Raw genomic sequence first — 20,440 nt, forward strand, 5'->3', positions numbered from 1 at the left:
AGAGTATCCTCCAGCAAGTGACCCGTGCCTCACGCTACAGAGGAAGGCAAAAAACCCCCAGGGCTCTGTTCTCTGTCCTCGGTTGCAACTCCTCCGAGTGCAGCCTCATCTGCACATCTTAGTAAAGTGCCATTACTCCCTTTTCCAGATCCTCAGTGAAGACGGTGCCTAAGGCCACACCTGACCCCGGTCGCCGCCCTCTACTAGGCGTCTTCCTCCAACTACGGACAACGCTGGCTGCCCGGCCCCCTGCTCACCGCCAGTTCTCAAAGCCACAGGCTGCGGCTCGGCCTGAAGCCCTGCCTCTCTCAGAGGATTTGCAGGGGTAGAACAGCATCCGTGCAGTTCGGCCAGTACAGCCCCCTAATGCAGACCTGCTGCACGGATGGAAAGCAGGGTTTCCGCTGTGCAATTTGCTCTGGTCAATGGCTGGATGAAGCCATGCTGGTATGCGCCTCGCTTTACATCAGCGCATCAGGTCACACGAGGGTCCTGAATCTCTGTTTCTCTAAAGCAGCCGGGGCTGAAGGCACTTTGCAGTCAGTTTCTCATGTCAGCGTTCAGGAGGCAAATAGAGCTGGTCGGAACATTGCGGGGGTCTCTGAATGGGTGAGGAAACACTCTGCCGTGACTCACGCAAAGCGGAGACGTGCACCCGGGTCTCCATCCACCCCAGCTGCTGCTCTAACCACTAGGCCACTGCGTCCTGAATCAAACCCCTCCGCTTTTCTGCGCAAAGGGGTCGTTTCAACACAGTTCAGTTGTCACAAAAACGTTCAAAAGCGTTCGGGTTTGCTCCAGTGTAGAATGACACGACCTCTGAAATCCCACTCAGCTCCCCACAGCTGCACATCTTACACCCAGGCCCCATTTGCACCCCTCTGGCAAGGGAAAGGGGCCTTCCTAAAGTAGTCGTTGGTGGCACTTCCTCCCGCCTCCAGCCCTTTAGTACGAGGAGAGTCATGCAAAGGGGGCCTAGTATAAACGAGCAACCTCTAGCAGAGAGAGCAGCCCTGTGCCAGCAGTCGTGAAGCACGGCCTCAAGCTGGGGGAGCCACAGGTTCCAACAGCAGGAGCCCAGGCGGCTTCGGTCCAGGACACCGACCTCTGCCGGAGACACATGCAGCCCCTGGCAAGAAAGGCTTCCTGAACAGTAACTGGGGTGAGACACTGTTAGTAAAACAAAGCTCATTTCCAAGTATCTGGATCCTTCCCTCCCTTCCTGGATCTGGATCCTTCCCTCCCTTCCTGCGACCACGAATCTGCGGGCCACTGGGAAGTCAGCCAGCCAGGGTACAGCAGACATGCATTCCAGGTCTGTACAATTTTTTACATTCCATGATGTGGTTCAACCCAAAGGATCCCAAAGTGATTTGCAAGCAAACTGCTCTACACCTCGTATCCCAGGGATCGCTTCTGCCATCGCTGCTCAGATGTCCAGCCCCTGCTTAGCTGTAAACTTTGGTCCGCCACTGAAGTGCAACTGTCTCTGGGGTGGAACACACAATGTTACTATGCATCAGAAGGTGAAGAAAAGTACTAGTGATGTTGTGGAGGAAATTTGGGTACCAGAATGTAGTTATCCACAGTGTGTTGTGGTCAAGAAACCAAGACTTATGCTGCTATTCTTATGAAAAGTACCGTAGGACTTGCAATGATCACAAGTGGCCAGGATCTCTGCTTCGTGTCTCATCCAAAATACAGCCCCTCAGCGTTGATCATCTAAGGAGCTTAAATGGCCCCAGTACTGTAGTATGTCAACACCTCAGATCTTTCACTCCCAAGATCCCTGGGAGATAGGGGAGTGCTTGCACTCCCATTGCACAGAGAGACTCAGGTCACACAGCGAGTCTGTCGTAGAACCAGGACTCGAACCCAGACCGGCACTAACCACATCCTTCCTCCCTCGGAGATAACAGTGGCCCCCCTACAGTCTCATCTACAGCCTTCCCTGCAGAGCGCTGCCTCTTAGCACTGCGCTCAGCGCTGACTTTGAGGGGAGAGCGCCCCGTGCTGAGCACCCACGCTGCTCTCTGCGGCACATCGGTGTTCCTTCGGCCGCTCCCGACCACGCACTGGCCTGGGCTGTCCCTTCCCTGCTCAGCTGTAAGCTCTGATGGGCTCCCCTCCCAGGCTGGGGTGGCTGCAGGACACAGAAAGGGCTTGCGGGGAGGGGGTGGGGGGGGTTGTGAGCTGCTAGCTCATCCTTGAAGCCCCACTAACAATTGCTGGGTCCTGAGGCGAGCAAGAAAGCAGGGAAAACGTGTCCCCAACACCCACGAGCCACCTGGGCCCCTCCTGTTCCAGGAAACTAAAATAAATGTCCTGACGGAGGCACAGAGGCAGAAAGCTCCAAACGCCACAGCTGGGAAGAGGTTGAAGGCTAGGCCGCAGAACAGGCCTGTGTCATTCAGTGCTGAGAGAGAGAAACAAACGCCGCAGGACGGAGTCCAGGACAGGCTCTGCCAGGCAAATGAAACTGCCGAAGCTTCCCGAGTGCAGGGGAAGAGCAAGTCCTGTCCCTCCCCAGCACCGTGGGGGAGATCAGACCCACTTCCACCTCCAGCGACCTGCAGCGACTGCAGGAAGCTCCGGGGGTGCTGAAGGCAGCGCAGGAGTGACGGTGGCAATCCAGTGACCCCCCCCAACAGCCTTGTGACTCCCCCCACGACCCCCTTTTGGATCGGGACCCCCCCAGTTACAACACCCTGAAATTTCAGATATAAACATCTGAAATGTGAAACTGACTAATTTTCATAGCCTATGGCGTTGAAATTGACCAGAATGGAGGGTGAATTTGGTAGGGCCCTACCCATCTGGCAGGGGGCTGCCAGACCACTAGTCCTTCCACTACGCCCTCGCAGCACTAAGATCAGATCCTCTCTAGCCATATTCCCCATGGATCTGCCCCAGCAGTCACCAGCCTTCCAGCCAGAGACAGGCTGGGACTCCCTGTCACCACTCCTGAGCATCATGCCCCGTGTTCTGCCCCCAGATGCTGGGAGCTCTGCAGGCATTGAGGCCCGACAGGGAGGTAGGAGCTTCATGGATCGTGTGTGCACTGAATGCACATTGGCACAGTGCTCACTGCCCAAACTCCTACCTCCTGTCCCAGCATGCAGTCGGCCCGGTATAAAGCCCTGGCTGGGTTCTCCAGACAGAGGGGTGTCTCTTCTTTGGTCATTCCAGAGTCCTGGAGAGCGAATGTCCCCAGCACATGGCACCGTAGCCATCTCCCAGGTACCTTGCACTCCCACAGTGCCCTCCCTCCGAGGGGCTCAATGCACTTTGCAAACGTTAGCATGGTCTCCCAACCCCATGGAGGCTGGGGGAAATCTCTCCCAATTAACAGAAGGGAAACTGAGGCACGGAGACAGTGGAATGACCTGTCTGTGGTCACAAAGTGAGTCACTTGCATAGGTGAAAGATAAAACCCAGGTCCCCACTTCCCAGGCTTTAACCACTCGGCTATGCCTTCTATCTAATTGCTCTCTCTCTCTCTCTCTCTGCAATCCTACCAGAAAGTCTCCCATGTGTGCTTTGCTGTAATGATTCAAACTCATTAGAAGTGAAATTCACCCCCGTGCTGGGGCCCTGGCCCCTCTTAAGTCCCTGGTGGAACCTATCTGGCTGCAGGATCTGTGTGCAAGGTCAGTTTCCTCCTATCAGAATCAAGTGGATCAATTCTCAGGAGCAGAGACTTTTCACTGGGCCAAGGAGGGCCCTGCAGCCACAAAGAGGGGGTTATAAATAGCGTGAAATGATCTGGAGGCTTTACCAGATGCTGTTTTCTTGCATCGTCATAGACTCGGTTCTAGCAGAGACGCTGGGACCGGGGGGGCTATGCAGAGGCCTGGCGAGAAGTCTCAGAAACACAGTGGGAATAAGTGGGCTGAGGCACAGGGAAATTTGAACGCAACATGGGAAGACCCAGAACGATTTTAGACATGCAGGTCCCTTCTGTGCACTCCAGGGTTAAAAGAAAGAGAGGTACAGTAACTTGATCTAGAAACCACAGGCGTGTGTCTCTGCAGCCTGGAAAAATCCCCAGGATAGACCGTTAGCTCAAAGCCCAGGATTTTCCCTCCCTGTTAGGGCATGATCCCAAGAGGTGCTCGGTTCTCACTGAAGCCAACAGAAGCACTCAGCATCTCCCAGGATTGGGCCCTTGAAGCTTCGAGACACAATATTCTACAGCTAGGGAACAGAGTGAACCCCCATCCAAGCCCCAGGCGCCTGGGAGAACCTCCATCCATCAATCAGTTCTAATATGTATCCTTCACAGGATGCAACCTTAATTCTTCAACGTCCAGAAACCTGCCGCCGGGTTCTGCTCTCAGACACACCCATGCCTCTGCTAACCTCCGTGGATTTACTCCAGTCTAAAGCAGGACCTGGTCCCAGGGTTCTGCTCCCCTCTCTGCCCCAGAATGAGCCTCCTGGGGCAATTCAGGCTGCTTTTCTGCACCTCGATTTCCCGCTTGTAAAATGGGGACAATGGCACCAGAGGGGTTTGTGGGCTTTCATTCATCAGGGCCTGGGGAGCCATGGGTGGGCGGGGCCAGAGAATGACCAGAAAGAAGGGGCAACATGATTCTTCTGTCCAACAATGAAGCTTTCCCCTTCGGTTTTAAATGCTTGTTTCCTCCCAAAGGAAGCAGGAGGGGAGAGGTTCCGTGTTATTCCCCAACTGGCAGTGCCAGCTGCAGAATGCTCCTCCCCTGCTTCGCCAACACTCAATCCCTTCCTCCCGTTCATGGTGCCTCCTGCTATCTCAGGGCTCTTACCTTCAAACACCACAGAACAGTAAGAGTCACTGATGTCTGTATCCGGTGTCTGGACATTTTCAGCATGGAGAACGAAAACCCTGAGCATTCCTTCAGCCGGGGATGGGCTTGCCTGCTTCACTCTGGGATGGTTTATGTCCCTGCAGCCAGCCCTGTCTCCCTTCTGTTCCCTCAGCCATATGAGTGGCTGGCACATTTATACTTGTCAGAGGGACAGCGAAGCAGCTCTTAAAGGGGAAGGGACCCATTTGAATTCAGAGTGTATAAAGAAGGACCCTCCTGCTCAAAGGAGATGCCAGTCAGTAACTGGTTAGTTCAATAAACTCTTTGGGGCAGGAACTGTGTCTGCCTTGGGGTGTTTATTGCAGTTCCCAGGTTTGGTTAGACATATTCCTGAAGGTTTCAGCCTATGGCATAATCTTTAATTAAAGTAATCTTTCATTTAATTCAACCTTTCCAGGTGACTGTACCCCTTTCAGGAGGCTGATTTGTCTTGCACACCCCCCAAGTTTCACCTCCCTTAAAAACGACTTGCTTACAAAATCAGACACAAAAATACAAGTGTCCCAGCCACACTAGTACTGAAAAATGCAGACTCTCTCATTTTTACCATCGAATTATAAGATAAACCACTTGGAATATAAATCTTGTACTTACATGTCAGTGTATCCTATATAGAGCAGGATAAGCAAGTCATTGTCTGTGTGAAATTTTAGTTGGTACTGACTTCATTAGTGCATTTCATGCAGCCCATTGTAAAACTAAGCAAACATCTAGACGAGTTGATGTACCCCCTGGAAGAGATCTGTGTATCTCCAGGGGTATGTGTACCCCTGGTTGAGAATCACTGAATTAAAGGTTGATCTTTAATTCCTGGAGACTCCAGGACAATCCAGGAGGGTTGGCAGCCCTAGTGTTTATACTGCGTTTAGCGCCAGGGGCCTCTGGAAGTTACTGCAAGGCGTGGGGTATCTGGAAGTGACAGCAATACAGCTGATGACGAATAGGAATATTCCCACCAGATCCGCTGTCAGACATTTGGGGACGCGCGTTTTGAGCAGTGCACTCTGCTGGTGATCCGATGGCACACGGTCCCAGCCCGCTCCCTGACTTCCAGCAATTTCCTCACACTGCTCTGAATTCCGCCGGCGCTGGCTGGCTGAGGACCCCCAAAGCTTTTAATGTCCAGGAGAGTCTGACACCGCACACGATGCAAGCGAGGTGCTTGCTACAGTCTCCACTTTGCAGCTAGGGAAACCGAGGCATAGAGTGGTGAAGGGATGTGCCCAAGGTGACCACAGTGGCAGAGTCAGGAACAGAAACCAGCTCCCCTGCCTCTGACCATTCTTCTTTCTCCACAAGATCACCCAGCTGGTTCATGGGTGCTCTGTCTCCACATTCAACTGCACAGTAGCTGGGTGATTTGGGAGAAACCTCCCTGGCTGGGAAACTCTTTCCCTCTGCTCCCCACAGCACAAATTTTCTACCAGGGGGCCCGATCTTGAGCCCCCTCCTCATTTCAGAGAGGAGGATGCTCAGCACCTGGCAGGACCAGGCCCATTCAGATCACATCCTTCCAGACAAGAGTTTGGCAACGCATCACTGATGGAGCGGTTTCTCCCCTAGCTTAGGTACCTATATGGCCCCTGCTGCCACGGGATCTGAGTGCATCAGTCTTGAATGGATTTATTCTCCCAACACCCCTGCCAGGTAGGGCTGGGCTATAATCTCTGCTGTACAGATGGGAAACTGAGGCACAGAGAGACCAAATGACTAGTCCAGCAGTTCAATGGCAAAGCCAAGGATTGAACCCAAGAGCTCTGAGTCCCAAGCCAGTGCTTTGTCTGCTAGCTCGCCTGCCTCCCCTTCCCTGGGACTGTCTCCCATGGGCACCATACCCCCATGTGACGCTTGCTCATGAGCGGTGGGTGAACGAGCCGTTGGGGGAGGCTAGCCACTGGCCCCTCCCCTTCTGCCTGAGGCCCCACCCTTCCCCGTCCACCCCTGCCGGAGCCCAGCACACCCCCCTTGCGGTCACCAGCCCCCCTGTGTGCCCCCTGCCCCAGAGTGCCAGGCAAGTGGCTTGGCCCCAGTGCCCCCAGCCCCAGTTTGCCAGGTAGGTGGTGCGGCCAGAGCACCCCAAACCCAGCGCTGGGTGGCATGGTCCCAGTGCCCCCAGCTCCAGCCCCAGAGTGCCAGGCGGGTGGTGCGATATGCCTCAGCCCCAGTGCCCCCAGCCATGGGCCTTGCACTCACTGGCCCCAGCTTGCCTGTCCCAGCCTCTCCACCACAGAAGAGCAGGAAGGGAACTGGAAGCAGGCAGGAGGGAGCCTGGGGGTGGAGCACTTGCTTTGCTTTGGATGCATAAAAACAAAACACCACTGATACCCAGCCCAAGCAAAAGCCCTGAACGACATAGCTACAACCAGAGCCCGAGGGCAGCACCAGTCCCCTAGCACCCAGCCTGGGGGAAAGTGACGCTTTGTTCCCGGTCCAGCGTCAGTCTAAAGCAAGGCTTCTCTCTGCCTTTCCATTCCACTCCTTGGGTCAGTGATAGAATAGATTTTAAGGCCAAAAGGGACCGTTAGATCTTCTAGCCTGACCTCTGGTATAGCCCAGGATATCACAATTCCCCCAGCTACCCCTGTGTTGAGCCCAGTAACTTGTGTTTGGCCAACGGGGATCTTCCAAAAAGGCAGCCAGTCTAGGGTGACCACCTGTCCCAAGTTGGGCAGGACAGTCCTGAAATGCACATTTCAAGTCCCAGTCCTGGGCTGAATGACTCCAGGACAGCATTGGTCCAGGATTCCCTGCGGCACCGCTCCGTGACTGCCCGAGGCTCAGGGGCGCTGCCAGCCTCTTCCCGGTGGGCAGGGCTGCCTTTGGCTTTAGCAGCCCCTTGCCATGAGGTCCCGCCCCCTGCTCCTCCCCTCTCCCCTCAGGCCCCGCCCCTGGCCAGGCCAGAATCCAGAGCTGGGCAGTAGTAAGAGCCACTGTGGGGAGCCCCGGATTCTCCACCTGCCCTGGGCGGGGTGCCCCAGGGGGTGGGGACACAAGCTGGGGGCTGCTCCTGAGCACCGCAGCCAGGGCAGGTGGAGGGTTTAGGGCTCCCCACAGTGGCCCTGGCTCCCTGGGCAGCTCTTACCAATGCCCGACTCCAGCTTCTGGGCTGGCCAGGGAGCGGGGCCTCAGGCGGAAGAAGAGGAGCAGGGGGCGGCACCATGGAGGGAGGCGGGGCTCCTGCACGTGTCCCATTTTTGCATTTTGAAAAGGTGGTCACCCTAATCTGGGCTGGATTGGCCACCAAGAGATGGAGAACCCCCCACTTCCCTTGGGACTTCCTTGCCCTGGTTAATCACCTGCACTGTTAAGATGGTGTGCCTTCCTTCTTATACCAATTTGTCTGGCTTCAGCTTCCAGCCGTGGATGGCCAGCTCTGAGTGGGGATGAATCATAGAATCATAGAATATCAGGGTTGGAAGGGACCTCAGGAGGTCATCTAGTCCAACCCCCTGCTCAAAGCAGGACCAACCCCAACTAAATCATCCCAGCCAGGGCTTTGTCAAGCCGGGCCTTAAAAACCTCTAAGGAAGGAGATTCCACCACCTCCCTAGGTAACCCATTCCAGTGCTTCACCACCCTCCTAGTGAAAAAGTTTTTCCTAATATCCAACCTAAACCTCCCCCACTGCAACTTGAGACCATTACTCCTTGTTCTGTCATCTGCTACCACGAGAACAGTCTAGAGCCATCCTCTTTGGAACCCCCTTTCAGGTAGTTGAAAGCAGCTATCAAATCCCCCCTCATTCTTCTCTTCCGTAGACTAAACATCCCCAGTTCCCTCAGCCTCTCCTCATAACTCATGTGTTCCAGTCCCCTAATCATTTTTGTTGCCCTTCGCTGGACTCTCTCCAGTTTTTCCACATCCTTCTTGAAGTGTGGGGCCCAAAACTGGACACAGTACTCCAGATGAGGCCTCACCAATGTCAAATAGAGGGGAACGATCACGTCCCTCGATCTGTTGGCAATGCCCCTACTTATACATCCTAAAATGCCATTGGCCTTCTTGGCAACAAGGGCACACTGTTGACTCATATCCAGCTTCTCATCCACTGTCACCCCTAGGTCCTTTTCTGCAGAACTGCTGCCTAGCCATTCGGTCCCTAGTCTGTAGCGGTGCATGGGATTCTTCCGTCCTAAGTGCAGGACCCTGCACTTATCCTTATTGAACCTCATCAGATTTCTTTTGGCCCAATCCTCCAATTTGTCTAGGTCCCTCTGTATCCTATCCCTACCCTCCAGCGTATCTACCTCTCCTCCCAGTTTAGTGTCATCTGCAAACTTGCTGAGGGTGCAGTCCATGCCATCCTCCAGATCATTTATGAAGATATTGAACAAAACCGGCCCCAGGACCGACCCTCGGGGCACTCCACTTGATACCGGCTGCCAACTAGACATGGAGCCATTGATCACTACCCGTTGAGCCCAATGATCTAGCCAACTTTCTATCCACCTTATAGTCCATTCATCCAGCCCATACTTCTTTAACTTGCTGGCAAGAATACTGTGGGAGACAGTGTCAAAAGCTTTGCTAAAGTCAAGGAACAACACATCCACCGCTTTCCTTTCATGCGGTGGGGTGGTTACAGTGATTACGGACAAAGGGTGGTAACGACTGACCTTTATATACACCACAGTCAGCACCGCTCCAGCGGTGATCTCACGTCACCTGATCGCGCTCAGACCTGGGGGCTCACCTGCCTCTCCCCAGTCAGACGGGTCCCCAGATCCGCTCCCATCTAGCACAGGAATGGTTTAGCAGACACACACAGGTCACAAATGGCCAGTGCCAGAGTTTACAGGCGTGTGTGCCGATCTCCCGCTCCCTGGGGCACAGGAGGAGGGAGAGGCTGGCTGCTGACGGAGTGGCCAAAATAAAATGCAGATTCTGGCCTCATGCTGGTAGCTCAAACCTTGGTCTAGGACAGGCCAGATCCAAATGCAAAGACCCTGACAGCTGGGGACAGGCAGACTCGAATCCAGAGTTTGGACCTTCACATCCAGGGGTGTGCAAAAGCAGGGAGAGGCTTGGACCCCATCTCAGCATGGGTCTGGGGCATCAGGAAGCCTGCTCTCTTCCCAGCTCTGGCTCCTTGTGTTGCATTGGAGGGAAATCATTTCCCTTTTCTATGCCTCAGTTTCCCCTAGCTCTAAAATGGGAATAATGCTTTACTGGGAGGGACACTTTGAAGCTTAATTCATGTTTGCCAAGAGATGTGGTTTTGTCCGGTATCAGGCGGGAGAGACCATTTTGAACAGCGCGTCGCTCCGTTCTCACCGACGTGACCTCGTACGCATGCTGAGTGCAAGGTCAGGCGGGCAGGAATGGGGCAGCAGCATGCTCACCAAACTGGCATCCCCCGTGCAATATGACGTCACACACACCGTGCGTATGAGGTCACGCAGGCAGCGTCAGGCCCATGTCATTCCTGGTAAACACTGGAATATCCGGTATTCCGGGAATGGGTGAGTGGCCACCCCACTTCACAGACTGACTAATTTACCCTCATGCCCCTCTTTCAGTTGGCATCTTATCCCTATGCTACAGACAGGGAAACTGAGGCACAGAGAGAAGAAGTGATTTGCCTGAGCCACAGTGGCTGAAGCAGCGGGATTAGTTTCCAGGAGTTTCCTGCTCTGGGGCCTGTGCGCAGATCACATCTCTCTCCCCTGGCCTGCTGCCCCAGCATCCTAGTGACAACTGGCAGGCTGCCCCCGCAGGGGTATCAACTTCTCCAAGTCCTGCCTTCACATGGGGACGTCCACCCTGACAAATACCCACAGGTGGCAGCGTCTGACTCAAAGTAGTGCTGTGGGTGAGTTCCTTGTGCTATTTAAGGGGAGAATTATTTTTACTTGCTGGGCAGATTTCATCTGGGGTCAACCATGAACTTCTCTTAACTTTCTGAATTCAGAAAAGCACCGAGAGCCAGAGTCAGCTCCTGGGTGTAACACCACCGCTGCCGTTACACCAGGGATTAATTTGGATCAGCTTTGCTGACTCTTCAGCCAACCCAGTGGCTGATTTAGATAACCACGGAGAGCCCCTTCTTTAGTGTTTGAACAGATTCCCGCATGTCCAACGTGCCTCCTCCGAGCCAGGACAGAATTAAAGACACAGCCTCCGCTTTTGAGAAGATAACAGGCCGCTCCAGAACTTTCGCAATAATTTAGAGCACTGGACATTTACCTTGAGGCCCTGAAACTCACCAAACAGATCTGTGCGCACGTTTATTAAGCTCTCCATTTCTAGCATAACCCACCATATGCTGGGGTGCTTTCCAGACGTAAAAGGACATCCCTCCCCCCAGAGTTTGCAATGTAAGGGCATGTCTAGACCACACACTTAAAAGTGTCCCCCAAAGTTATGAAGCTAGGGTCAACCACAACCAGCTAACAGAATCATGCCAGAGGTCCCCAAACTTTGGGGCTCATCCCCATAGGGGAGCACAGAAGAACATTCGGGGGGTGCAGCGGGGCCCGGGCCAGCGCCCACGGGGGGGGAAGGGAGGGAGCACCACCCCGCCCCGCTCTGACCCTGCCCCCATCCCCAGTTCCTGGCCCCACCCCCAGCCTTGGCCCCTGGCCACAGCTCTATTCCCAGCCCCACCCCCAGCTTTGGCTCCCTTATTCCTGTCTGTGTCCCCAGCCCCAAGTTGTGGCCCCACTACCGGGAGGGGGGGAGGCAGACAGGGGTAAGGGGTGGGCGTGACCATGAAGAGTTTGGGGACTACTGTGTTAAATGACGTCTACACTAGAGAACACATTTCCAAACACGCCCTATTTACCTATCTAGACAGGCGCCAGGGCACGTTAAAAGGGATCAAGGTAGCAGGTGGCCGGGACTTGGGAATATAGGCCACATTTCCAAATCTGGTGGCCTGAAGTTAGGTGCCAAACCCCGCTCGGCCCCTAGCAAACAACGGCCTGCGTTTCGGAGCGCCACAGCTTGTATTCCCTTCCCCAGGCGTGCAGACGGTGCAGCACCTTGGCAAGTCAGCTCACGTCTATCCGGGCGCATGACCTCCAGAGTCAGCCGCCGAGCCATCGGCAGCCAAGCTGGACCACCCTGGCAACAGGTTTCAGAGGAGCAGCCATGTTAGTCTGTATTCGCAAAAAGAAAATGAGGACTTGTGGCACCTTAGAGACTCACCAATTTATTTGAGCATAAGCTTTCGTGAGCTACAGCTCACTTCATCGGATGCATAAAGTGGAAAGTACAGTGAGGAGGTTTTATATATACACACAGACCATGAAAAAATATACTTGTAAGGAGAGTGATCACTTAAGATGAGCTATTACCAGCAGGAGAGTGGGGTGGGGGGAGAACAACATTTTCACACCGCAATCCTTTTTGGCACAATAAATACTTCTCTCCAGCCAGCCACGTTCTCGCTATCATCAGCAGGTTTACAGTTAGGGTGCCAGTAAACTAAGACCACCACGCTGCAGGAAGCAACATGGTGCCGTAGCTGGGACACTGGGCTGCAAGCCAGGGCACCTGGGAGCTAGCCCCAGCTTTGGCACTGACCTAGATGATCCTGGCCCCGTCCTTTCCCCCTCCCTGTGCCTTTGTTTCCCCTCCCACCCTTTGTCTGTTTAGATTGGGGACTCTGGAAAAGGGACTGTCTCTATGTGTCCGTACAGCGCCTAGCACATTGTGGCTGGTAAGTGTCACCATGACACCAGTCCTTTTAAAGAGCCCTCTTCTTCTGAGGCCCAAAACAAAGGATTTAATAACTCAGTTAATATAAACAGTCAGGCGCAGATCCTAGAAGAGGCATATCCACACAGACTTCAGTGGGACTCGCAGCACAGGGTTTGCCCACTCAGATCACACTGCAGGATGAGATCCTCAACCATCCCCACCTCCGGGATTCCCAGTCTCCTCTGTTGTTATTGGTAGGATGCTGGGTGCAGAGGCTGCATTTATTATTCCGATTAAAAATAAGGCACTCGTTTATAACGTTGTGGGTGAGTGACCATTGGAACCAACTGCCCAGGGAAGCGGTGGATTCTCCATCTCTTGATGTCTTCAGCTCAAGACTGGTGGCCTTTCTGGAAAATGCTCTTTAGCCAAACACAAGTTACTGGGCTCACTACAGGGGTGACTAGGTGCAGGCTGATGGCCTGAGCTATGCAGGCCAGAGTAGCTAATCTGATGGTCCCTGCTGACCTTAAACTCTATGAATCGAGTTTTGAGTGTTAATCAGTCTCCACCGACAAATAAGAACGTAAGAACGGCCAGTCTGGGTCAGACCAAAGGTCCATCTAGCCCATTCTCCTGTCTTCCGACAGTGACCAGTGCCAGGTGCCCCAGAGGGAATGAACAGAACAGGGAATCATCAAGTGATCCACCCCGTCGTCCACTCTCAGCTTCTGGCAAACAGGCTAGGGACACATTCCCTGCCCATCCTGGCTAACAGCCATTGATGGACCTATCCTCCATGAATTTATCTAGTTCTTTTTTGAACTCTGTTATAGTCTTGGCCTTCACAACATCCTCTGGCAAGGAGTTCCACAGGTTGACTGTGCGTTGTGTGAAGAAACATTTCCTTTGGTTTGTTTTAAACCCGCTGCCTATCCATTTCATTTGGTGACCCCCTAGTTCCTGTGTTATGAGAAGGAGTAAATAACACTTCCTTACTTTCTCCACACCACTCATGATTTTATAGACCTCACTCATATCCCCCCTTAGTCATCTCTTTTCCAAGCTGAACAGTCCCACTCTTATTCTCTTCTCATACAGCAGCCATTCCATACCCCTAATCATTTTTGTTGCCCTTTTCTGAACCTTTTCCAATTCCAATATATCTTTTTTGAGATGTGGTGACTATATCTGCACACAGCATTCAAGGTGTGGGTGTGCCATGGATTTATATAGAGGCAAGATGATATTTTCTGTCTTCTTACCTTTCCCTTTCTTAATGATGCCCAACGTTCTGTTCACTTTTCTGATGGCTGCTGCACATTGAGTGGATGTTTTCAGAGAACTTTCTACACTGACCCAAGATCTCTTAGTTGAGTGGTAACAGCTAATTTAAACCCCACCATTGTATATGTACAGTTGGGATTGTGTTTTCCAATGTGCATTACTTTGCATTTATCAACATTGAATTTCATCTGCCATTTTGTTGCCCAGTCACCTAGTTTTGAGATCCTTTTATAACTCTTCACAGTCTGCCTGGGACTTAACTATCTTGAGTGGTTTTGTATCATCAACAATACTAATAACTGTGATCCTAAGCACCCCCATGGTCACACCCTACACACTTCTGTAATAATCCTGGTACAAAATATACCTTGTGAGGTCAGGAGCAGTGGAAGTGCCCTAAAAATAGGGGGGCCACAGGTACCCAAACCATGGCCCCACCCACGCCACATGCCCTGAGGCCTCACCCTCGCACTGCCCCTTCTTCCTAAGGCTACACCCCTGCACCACCCATTCCCCCAAGACCCCAATCCCTGCTCACTGCTCTCTGCCCCCTCTCCCCGCTGCTCACCCTTATAGCCAGTAAAAAAGGGGGGGGGCGCATGGCCCCCTGGCCCCTCTATTCCAGTGGCCCTGTGAGGTATCATTTGAAAACTAGTAACTCACTCCTCACGGATGTTCTTGGGGAATGTGTATACATTATGGGCATTAGGAGTTATGGATATATGTTCAATTATGACTGAAGCGTGTTTAAATCAGGCATGTTGGGGGAGTTGTGAACAGATCTGCCTTAGACAAGGAATGTGTATTTCATTCTCTGACGCGCCTGATCTTCAGGCGAAGACAGTGAAGGTCCATTTTTACACACTAGGTAAATAAAGCTATTAAGCTAACAACTACTGGAAGAGTATGGAGCTTCCTTTACCACCATAGCCCAGCTCTCCTTCTACACAGCTTGAATAAACTTTACTCTGAGCGGCAACTCTCAGAAGAATCCACTTCAGAGGTTTGCTGGTCCATATAGACGGGTCTGAACCTCAAAGGGTAGATAACTGAATCAACTGATTGTACACAATATTACTGTATTGTATCTAGGAGTAGCTAGAGTGAGGTCTTTTCTGAAAACTAATGACACACTGGTGATTAATATCATTGTGAAATGTCTGTACTAACACGACAGGAGGAAATATAGATACTTAATCATATTATGTTTTAAAGACTGTGGCTAACTTGGGATAAACAGGTTGCTTCCCAGACTGCAGAGAAGACAGCTATTTACCTGTCTCCTATGTAAATTAAGCATGGTGGAATCAAAACAATGGAAGCCCTATCTACATACAGGAGGACGGGAAGCCCACAGGAAGGGAAAACCGTCATGAGATCATCCTGCCTCTCAAAACAGTCATTGAACGCTGGAAGATAGATGCAAAGACAGAAGCCATCTTTGACATCCATCACCAGACAGACACAAGGGACCAGAGCTCTTGCAAGCTGAGAAAGATGGGTCCTTCAAGCAAGGGGGCTTGAAGTCTCTGGAAATTGAATATAGAAAACTGCTTAGACAAAGATCCTTCATTCAGGAGGACATGGGAAGCCAGACCTTTGTGCTTCTGTGGAAGGTCCGAAGAGAAAAATCAGCCAGGGCTGGGAAGAATGACTGGTGAGAGAAACCATCTTGAACAAAGCCTGTACCTCGATAGATTGTTTTAGACTTGTAGATGCACATTTTCACTTTAATTTGCTTGGAGCATAAGCTTTCGAGGGTGAATACCCACTTGGTCGGTTGCATGTGACGAAGTGGGTATTCACCCACGAAAGCTTATGCTCCAATACGTCTGTTAGTCTATAAGGTGCCACAGGACTCTGCCGCTTTTACAGATCCAGACTAACACGGCTACCCCTCTGATACTTTAATTTGCTTGTAACCCTTTCTATCTTTACTCCTTTTACTTGGCATCCCTTAACCTAGGCCCTTGTGTTAATAACTGTGTATTATTTTTACTACAAACCAGCTCAGTGCTGTGTGTAAATGGAAGGGTGTATTTACCCCACTTAATAAACTATGATGTGCTTTTGTATCTCTAGAGGAACAAACAAACCTTAGTATTTCTCTGAACTGTCCAGGAGAGGGCTGGACATGGCAGGGCACATGGTTCTGGGGAAATCTGGGACAGGGAGTGTGTTGGGGTCACCTTGCTGATTGTAACCCAGGCTGGTGAAAGCCAGAGTGGGGCTGTAGACAAGCTGCTGGGTTCAGAGCTGCTAGCACACAGACACTTCAGGGTCTGACCTGCATGGTTGTAGGCTGGCTGAGAGTATCCCAGGCTGGGAGTTACAGCAGCAAACCACTGTAAGGCACCCAAGGATGCAGGGCAAGTGATGACACAGCCCCTCACTGGTCTGAACCGCACTCCATCACGTAACTCACTTACTGTTGAATATTTGTATTATATCACCCAAAGGGCCCAATCAGGATCAAGACTGCTGGGGGCTGTTCAAACAGTCCCTGTACTGAAGCATTTACAATCTAAATTGACAACACAGATGGGGGAGGGGAAAGGGATGGAGCTGTCTTGTCAGATGCTTTTTGTTGTTGTTGAGAAGTTTTGCCATTCTTTGATGAATAGACCTCATGTCAGAAACATATTTTAAAGGAGGGTTGGATAAGAGGGCGGAGGCCTGGTGGGTGTGAGCTGAAGGGAGAACGGGTAGTGATGGGGGACTTCAACTACCCAGACATATGCTGGGAAAATAACTGGGACTCAACTGGAGTCAACTGTTTATTACAGACAGTGGAGAAAGTGACTATGGGAAAGGCATTCTAGATTTGATTCGACAAATAGGGAGGAACTAGTTGAGAATTTGAAGGTGGAAGGCAGCTTGGGTGAAAGTGATCATGAAATTATAAAAGTTCATGATTCTATGGAATGGTAGGAGAGAAAACAGCAGAACAAACATAATGACCTTCAAGAATGCAAACTAGCAAACTCAGAGAATTGGCAGGTAAGATCCCATGGGAAGCAAGTTTAAGGGAAAAAGAGTTCAGGAGAGTGGACTATTATTTAAAGAATCATTAAGGGCACAAGAGCAAACTATCCCATTGTGGTAGGGGAGATAGGAGTGTGGTAAGAGACCACCCCAGTTAACCAGGAGATCTTCAATGACCTGAAACTCAAAAAAGAGGAAACTAGGTTAAATTATGAAGGATGAATATAAAAAACCACACAAGCAAGTAAAAGGCCAAGGCAAAAAACAAGATTACACTGGCTAGGGACATAAAGGGTAACAAGAAAACATTTTGCAAACACACAAGAACAGGGCATGCCTACGAGGAGGGAAAGAAGAGAACAGAAAATGCAGCAATAGCCGAAGTGCTACATGCCTTTTTAAATTTGTTTTCACCAAAAAAAAGTTAGCAGTGATTGGACAACTCACACAGTGGACATCCGTGCAAATGGGGTAGAATCTGCAACTAAAATACGAAAACAAGTTAAGAAATACTTAGGTAAGTTAGAGATCTTCAAGTTGGTAGGGCCTGATGAAATACATCCTAGAGTACCTTAAGGAACTGACTGAAGAGATCTCTGACCACTAGCGATTACCTCAGAGAACTCATGGAGGACAGGAGAGATTACCAAGGACTGGAAAAGGGCAAATATAGTACCTATCTATAAAAAGGGACAACCGGGGAATTACAGACCCGTCAGCTTAACTTTAGTGTCTGGAAAGATAATGGAGTAAATAAACAAGTGTGTAGAAAAATAAAGGTGCTAAGTAACGATCAACATGGATTTGTCAGGAACAAATCCTGTCAAACCCTTTGGCAGGGTAACAAGCCTTGTGGTTAGAGGGGAAGATGATGATGTCATGGAGCTTGACTTTAGTAAGGCTTTTTACTGTCTCATGTGACAACTGGCACAATTGGCTGGAACACCATACTCCGAGTAGTTCTCAATGGTTCCCAGTTGAGCTGGCAGACCATATCTAGTGTGGTCCTGCAGGGGTCTCTTCTGGATCCAGTTCTATTCAATATCTTCATAAACTATTCGGATAATGGCACAGAAAGTACGCTTATAAAGTCTGTGGAAGCTAGGAAGGGTTGCAAGCACTTGGGAGGACAGGATTTTTCACTAGGAGGGTGGTGAAATACTGGAATTGGTTACCTACCTAGGGAGGTGGTGGAATCTCCATCCTTAGAAGTTTTTAAGGTCAGGCTTGACAAAGCCCTGGCTGGGATGATTTAGTTGGGGATTGGTCCTGCTTTGAGCAGGGGGTTGGACTAGATGACCTCCTGAGGTCCCTTCCATCCCTGATATTCTATGATTATAATTCAAAATGATCTTGACAAACTGGAGAAATGGTCTGAAGTAAATAGGATGAAATTCAATAAGGACAAAAGCAAAGTACTCCACTTAGGAAGGAACAATCAATTGCACACATACAAAATCGGAAATGGCTGCCTACGAAGGAATGCTGCAGAAAAGGATCTGGGGGTCATAGCGGCTCACAAGCTAAATATGAGTCAACACTGTTGCAAAACAAGTAAATATAATACTGTGATGTATTAGCAGGAATGTTGTAAGCAAGACACGAGAAGTAATTCTTCTGCTCTACTCCACACTGATAGGACCTCAACTGAAGTATTGTGTCCAGCTCTGGGCACCACACTTTGGGAAAGATGTGGACAAATTGGAGAAAGTCCAGAGAAGAGCAACAAAGATGATGAAAGGTCTAGAAAACATGACCTATGTGGGAAGATGGAAAAAACTGGGTTTGTTTAGTCTTGACAACAGTCTTCAAGCACATAAAGGATGTTATAAAGAGGAGGGTGGTACATTGTTCTCCGTAACCTCCGAGGACAGGACAAGAAGCAATGGGCTTAAATTGCAGCAAGGGCGGTTTAGTTTGGACATTAGGGAAAACTTCCTGTCAGAGTTATTAAGCACTGGAATAAATTGCCTAGGGAGGTTGTGGAATCTGTCTCTGGAGATTTTTAAGAACAGGTTAGACAAACATTTCCCAAGGATGGTCTAGATCAGAGTTTTTCAACCCATGGGTTGGGACCCCAAATTAGGTCCCCAGAATGTTTCAAAGGGTCACATGGCCGATCCTGTCCCACGGGGCTGGCTGGGCTCGCCTCCCTGCTCCAGGCACTGCAGCCTCTGGGGTCCCAGCGCCACTCAGGTTTGGCCCAGCCATCATGACAATGGAAGCCCGGGTAGGCCAAAAGTGAGTGAGTGGCAGTGCAACCCTGTGAGCCAGGGCACAACTCCACTCATCCAAATTTGGTCCAGTCAGGGGGGTGGGACCAAACCTGAGCAGCGCTGCAACCCTGGAGGTTGCAACGCTCAGAGCCAAGAGCCACGTCCAGGCAGCCCCACAGCAAAGGAGCCACCACTGCTGGGTGAGTGCCAGGCAGGACCCGACCGAAACCACGCCAGCGCCTCCACCTCCAGACTATTTACTGGGTTGCAACAGGTCATAAAGCTTTACAAATGGGTCCTGAGCCCAAAAAGGTTGAGAACCTCTGGTCTAGATATTTAGTCCTGCCTCAGTGCAGGAGACTGGACGAGATGTCCTATCGAGTCCTACATTTCTATCAACCTCCTGAGCAGCTCCGCAACCAAGGACGGCCTCAGATTTGAAATTTAACAACTCATAGGATGTTGCAAAATTAAGTATCAGCCTTATTTCACAAAATGGGGGGACAGCGCACAGAAGTGAAGTGACTGCCCCCAAGGCCATGAAGGAGTATCTGTGCAGACGCAGGAACCGAAATCAGGTCCAACTTCCAGGCACTCTTCCTCCCAAAAGCAAGATTTACCAAGTTCTCTCTTAGCATTCATATTCACTGTAAATAACTCTCATCATATTACCTGCGGTCATTAAAGACCCTATGGCCCTATTCTTAAGAGGCCATGGATACGTCACACTGGTAGGATTTGGAAAAAAGAAAAGGAGTACTTGTGGCACCTTAGAGACTAACCAATTTATTTGAGCATGAGCTTTTGTGAGCTACAGCTCACTTCATCGGATGCATACCGTGGAAACTGCAACAGACTTTATATACACACAGAGATCATGAAACAATACCTCCTCCCACCCCACTGTCCTGGTAATAGCTTATCTAAAGTGATCATCAAGTTGGGCCATTTCCAGCACAAATCCAGGTTTTCTCACCCTCCGCGCCCCCCCCCCCCCACAAACTCACTCTCCTGCTGGTAATAGCCCATCCAAAGTGACCACTCTCCCTACAATGTGCATGATAATCAAGGTGGGCCATTTCCAGCACAAATCCAGGTTTTCTGGGGGTGAGAAACACATTCCAGTGTTTCACCACCCTCCTAGTTAAAAAGTTTTTCCTAATATCCAACCTAAACCTCCCCCACTGCAACTTGAGACCATTACTCCTTGTCCTGTCCTCTTCTACCACTGAGAATAGTCTAGAACCATCCCCTCTGGAACCACCTCTCAGGTAGTTGAAAGCAGCTATCAAATCCCCCCTCATTCTTCTCTTCTGCAGGCTAAACAATCCCAGTTCCCTCAGCCTCTCCTCATAAGTCATGTGTTCCAGACCCCTAATCATTTTTGTTGCCCTTCGCTGGACTCTCTCCAATTTATCCACATCCTTCTTGTAGTGTGGGGCCCAAAACTGGACACAG

The 20,440-nt window shown here is 50.8% G+C and overlaps 1 protein-coding gene across 3 annotated transcripts in view; it reads right to left on the minus strand.

Annotated features, from left to right (window-relative positions):
- Nucleotides 1-5,047, minus strand: part of DYSF (dysferlin) — a 307,503-nt gene extending 302,456 nt beyond the window's left edge. For all 3 annotated transcript variants that reach the window (XM_073343024.2, XM_073343025.2, XM_073343023.2), the window contains exon 1: nucleotides 4,788-5,047. In XM_073343024.2, the coding sequence (XP_073199125.2) occupies nucleotides 4,788-4,983 (196 nt within the window). In that variant the 5' untranslated portion in view covers nucleotides 4,984-5,047. The remainder of the gene's footprint in view (nucleotides 1-4,787) is intronic.
- Nucleotides 5,048-20,440: the final 15,393 nt, after the last annotated feature.

The sequence above is a fragment of the Lepidochelys kempii genome, chromosome 4 (assembly GCF_965140285.1).
Source record: "Lepidochelys kempii isolate rLepKem1 chromosome 4, rLepKem1.hap1, whole genome shotgun sequence".
Taxonomy (NCBI): Eukaryota; Metazoa; Chordata; order Testudines; family Cheloniidae; genus Lepidochelys; species Lepidochelys kempii.